The sequence below is a fragment of the Mya arenaria genome, chromosome 14, assembly GCF_026914265.1.
Source record: "Mya arenaria isolate MELC-2E11 chromosome 14, ASM2691426v1".
In the NCBI taxonomy this organism is placed as follows: domain Eukaryota; kingdom Metazoa; phylum Mollusca; class Bivalvia; order Myida; family Myidae; genus Mya; species Mya arenaria.
The window spans coordinates 37,336,095-37,340,930 of record NC_069135.1 but is presented as its reverse complement, the minus strand read 5'-3'; the positions used below and the strand labels follow the sequence as shown (position 1 = coordinate 37,340,930).

Here is a 4,836-nt window from a genome sequence, read left to right as displayed (position 1 = left end):
TGAACATAATATGTGTACATTGTATTCATAAGTTGTTCATAGGTAACTCAGTTAAATAACCTTGTATGATTAAACTTTATTTGACAATGTTATGTTCATATCGTGACAACATTTCAACAAAGTGTGCACTTTGGGTTAAAATTGTGAAACTTTGCTAGATGATTCATATATATGTTTAGCTTAAATAAAGCTTAGGACTCCTCTTAATTTCGTCCAAGATGGCTGCCAAAATTCAAGATGACCGCCATGACCCTTAATATTATAAAGAGGAAATGTATAAGTAAATAAATTGTCTACGTAGTATTTACTTGTTCTTTAAATCTTACAAAATCACTTAATTAAACAAAACTATTTTTAAATTAGCTTTTTGGTTGCCATGGCAACCATTTTAACTTAAATATTAAATATGTACGCCAGTGAAATCTACACAAACCTGTAAACTTCTAGAAGTTCTTTAATTTAATTGTAAAAACAAACTGTAAATATGTGAAAGCCAAAATGGGTTTCAATTAGTCCACTGAATGACTAAACCCATATAAGACCTCAAGACTTACTCCTAACACGTAAACTGTGTGTCCAAGATTTTAACCCAATGACCATACTTCTTTTTCACAATATGACTGGACTATATTGTAAACATCATGGTCTTTACCACAATCCCCTTTTCTGACAACCAATGACTTGCGATCCGACGAGTAACCAACATTGTCTAACCAGCATCCCGCATACGTGTAAGCTATGCGCGTGGCACTGTATTTCAGTCTGACTGCATAAAGCTCATCCCGCATAAGTGTAAGCTATGCGCGTGGCACAGTATTTCAGTCTGACTGAATAAAGCTCATCCCGCATAAGTGTAAGCTATGTGCGGGCCACTGTATTTATGTTAGACTGCATATAGCTCATACCGCATACGTACATGCTACTTGCGGGTCACTGTTTTTCAGTCAGATTGCATAAAGCTCATACCGTGCTCGTGTATGCTACGTGCGGGACATTGTATTTCAGTCAGATTGCATAAAGCTCATACCGCATACGTGTATGCTACTTGTGGGTCACTGTTTTTCAGTCAGACTGCATATAGCTCATACTGTATTCGTGTATGCTACTTGCGGGTCACTGTATTTCAGTCAGATTGCATAAAGCTCATACCACATACGTGTATGCTACGTGCGGGTCACTGTATTTCAGTCAGATTGCATAAAGCTAATACCGTATTCGTGTATGCTACTTGCGGGTCACTGTTTTTCAGTCAGACTGCATATAGCTCATACCGTATTCGTGTATGCTACGTGCGGGACACTGTTTTTCAGTCAGTCTGCATATAGCTCATACCGTATTCGTGTATGCTACGTGCAGGACACTGTATTTCAGTCATATTGCATAAAGCTCATACCGCAAACGTATATTACTTATGCGGGTCACTGTATTTCAGTCATATTGCATTAAGCTAATATCGCATATGTGTATGCTATATATGGGACACTGTATTTCGGACAGACTGCATAAAGCTCATATCGCATATATGTATGCTATATATGGGACACTGTATTTCAGTCAGACTGCATAGAACTCATATCGCATATGTGTATGCTATATATGGGACACTGTATTTCAGTCAGATTGCATAAAGCTCATATCGAACGTGTATGCTATATATCGGACATTTTTTCAGTCGGACTGCATAAAGCTCATACCACTAACGTATATGACTTATGCGGGGCACTTTATTTCAGTCATATTGCATTAAGCTCATATCGCATAAGTGTATGCTATGTGCGTGGCACTGTATTTCAGACTGACTGCATAAAGCTCATACCTCATACGTGTAATCTATGTGCGGGACACTGTATTTCAGTCAAACTGCATTAAGCTCATACCGCATATATATATATGCCTTATGCGAGACACTGCATTTCAATCAGACTGCATAAAGTTCATACCGCATAAGTGTAAGCTATGGACGGGACACAGTATTTCAGTCAGACTGCATAATGCTCATACCACATAGGTGTATGCTTTGTGCGTGGCACTGTATTTCATTCATATTGCATAAAGCTCAAACCGCATACGTGTATGCTATGCGCGTGGCACTGTATTTCAGTCTGACTGCATAAAGCTCATCCCGTATTCGTGTATTCTATGTGCGTGGCACTGTATTTAAGTTAAACCGCATGAAGCTCATACCGTATACGTTATACCATGTGTGGACACTGTTTTTCTGTCAGACCGCATATAAATCATACCGCATACCTGTTGGCTATATGTAGGACACAGTAACTCAGTACGACCACATTTGTGAAATAAAAATCGGAGATATAAGGTGTGAATACATCAAGCGGTTAAATAATATTATGGCTGCAAAGATTAGTATAATTTCCATCAAATACCGTAATGATAACAGATCCTTTGACAATCATCTATTATTTGAAATCCTATACCATGAACAGTAGTCGCCTCATTTTAACATTTACGATTTGTAAATTGATTTATATGGATTTCGAAACAAGGTTTTTATGAAAAGCATTGTTCAATAATTGCGACATTCCAATTGTCGCTTTAAACTCTTTCAACATGTTTGTACGTATAGCGGAGTTAAGATATTTGAATGAGTGTGTATGAAATATTGGTTTGTTAGAATTGCACAATTATCAAATATGGCGAATAGAGGAGGTTTGTCTGGATCTACATCTTCAGCCTGTACAGAATCCAATGACTCGGGAAGTCCGCTGAAAAAAGCAAAATACAGTTTTGAAATCTCAGGAGAGTTTGACGAAGACGATAAAGTGAAATTTACATTTCCAAATGAAGACAACAAACAGTTGTTCTTCTCAAAAGTGATTTTATCAAGATGTTCGCCCATGTTTAAGGCCATGTTTAAACATGATTTTAAGGAAAAGAAGGATAACAACGTGAATATTGAGGACATAAAAAGGGTTGATTTTATACAGTTCTTGAAATTCTGTGATCCGATGTTGGTTGAACTTCCAAAAGGTACTTAGGATGTTTTATTAAATTAAAATTTCTTATTAACACCCAACCTTGAAGAATAATAACGATTTCTGTTCGTTTAATATGTATATTTAATCATTAAACATTGAATTATACTTACAGATGAAAACGTGTTTGAAATGGTAGAAATTGCAGAAAAGTACCAGAATGAGTCCATGATAAAACAGTGCAGAAGAGTAATGAGTGAAGATATATTACCGAAGGATTATAATGAAGCATTGAAAAAATACGAAAGTGGTTGGACACCGAATTCAAGCCGGATAATTAAGGTGTTATCAGTGGCGTCAACGTTTAATTATAAAGAGGTACTGCAAATAGGAGAAAGCTGTTTGGCGTGTTTTGAGGTCAGAAATCTACTTAATACCGAAGATTTTGAAAAATTGCCCGCAGACTTAAAATTTCGTGTTCTTTCGAAACGTGTGATGAATTCCTACCAGAACGTTGGCTTTAAACCGAACAAAAATTTACTCAAATAGATGTGAATATTAGAAATACGTTTCGATGGACTTTAGAAAGCACCTTGATAATGAAGCATTCGATACTTTTTAAAATAACACTTAGCATATACAGGATAATTGATGTAGCATCAGTGCATACAAACAGTACTACAATGGGATCTTTAAAGACACGAGGAGGGTTTTGATCACGGCTTTTTTAAAAAGTGAAAAATGCAAAGACATGTTTTATGTCATTTTATGGTATAAAATAAAAAGCCGAAATTTGTAAGCTTAATTGCATGCATACATTTATTGGATCTGAATACAAGTTTTTTTTAAATAAATGTAATTGTACTCGAGTTTGTAAATGATTGATATAAGAAAGTAGGTACAGAAATGGAAGAAAAAAAGGAAATATAATGTGTACAAAATACAGAATAAACTTTGTTCAAAATGATTTTCATTTCCTACTTGTGTCAGGTATGTTTTACTCAATTTTTGCATAAATGACTTATATCGGCGTCGTCAGTTACTCGAAAAAAGGTTAAAAAATCTCACACCATACCAATATTCACATGATTATACCTTTGACGTCACTCAGCAGCCGTTTTTTACAATATATTTATGGAAATGCATAAAAGATGCCTTTAAACAGATATATAACTGTTACAATATTTTTTCTCAACATATTATTAAATATGCGGAAGATTAGCTGCGTGTCTATAGACAAATGAGCACGTTTCTTTACGTTCACCGAGTGGCATTAGAGTGAAAATATATTCGCTAAAAGCCTGGCACTTTCTTTAATTTTTCTACCATTTTATATCCTGATATAAAACCTTTCGAGTTATTTAATGAAATATATGGTTTTCGGGCTATTTAAGCGACAAATTTAAAACAAGCGTTCAAAAACGTCTATTTTAAAGTCTCTGACGTCAACGTTGTTTTGATGTTCGTAGTCGTAATGCTGGTGTTAAATTGTGATGTTTCGAAGAAATGAATGCAAAGAGAACGACATGTATTCCAATAACAAACACGAAATTTATCGGTTGCATGAACCATATATATTATCCATGTTTTCGCACATGCGTTTTAAAATGTTACGTTACAATTTTAAGATATCTTACACACATGTAATTTAGAAGCATTTAATTTTCCTGGCTGATAACCAGTACTATCATCAAACGATGCCCCGGATAAAAATGAAACTCGGGACACTCTGATCAAGAGGCCGACACTAAGCAATCGGCTATCGTAACCGATTTAATTAATTTGAATATTTCGGTGATAACTGAAAATAAAGCGTATTTATATATAAGTTTTAATTGGTTTTGTTTCATCCCATTTTTAAACCTTTTCAATAAGCATTTGCCACTCAATCAATGGATCG

General features: G+C 35.2%; 1 protein-coding gene across 1 annotated transcript; it reads left to right on the top strand.

Annotated features, from left to right (window-relative positions):
* The first annotated feature begins 2,593 nt into the window (after window positions 1-2,593).
* Window positions 2,594-3,800, top strand: LOC128216633 (kelch-like protein diablo). The gene is made up of 2 exons (XM_052923247.1): window positions 2,594-2,991; window positions 3,112-3,800. Exons 1-2 carry the CDS (start codon window positions 2,616-2,618, stop codon window positions 3,483-3,485), a joined length of 750 nt encoding a protein of 249 aa, XP_052779207.1. The 5' UTR covers window positions 2,594-2,615; the 3' UTR covers window positions 3,486-3,800.
* The last annotated feature ends 1,036 nt before the right edge of the window (window positions 3,801-4,836 follow it).

Bases quoted from the DNA above. Each gene is read 5' to 3' on its own strand.
- LOC128216633 (XM_052923247.1), top strand. From the start codon at position 2,616: ATGAAATATTGGTTTGTTAGAATTGCACAATTATCAAATATGGCGAAT. The intron at 2,992-3,111 runs GTACTTAGGATG...TTATACTTACAG, and splicing joins GTTGGTTGAACTTCCAAAAG to ATGAAAACGTGTTTGAAATG.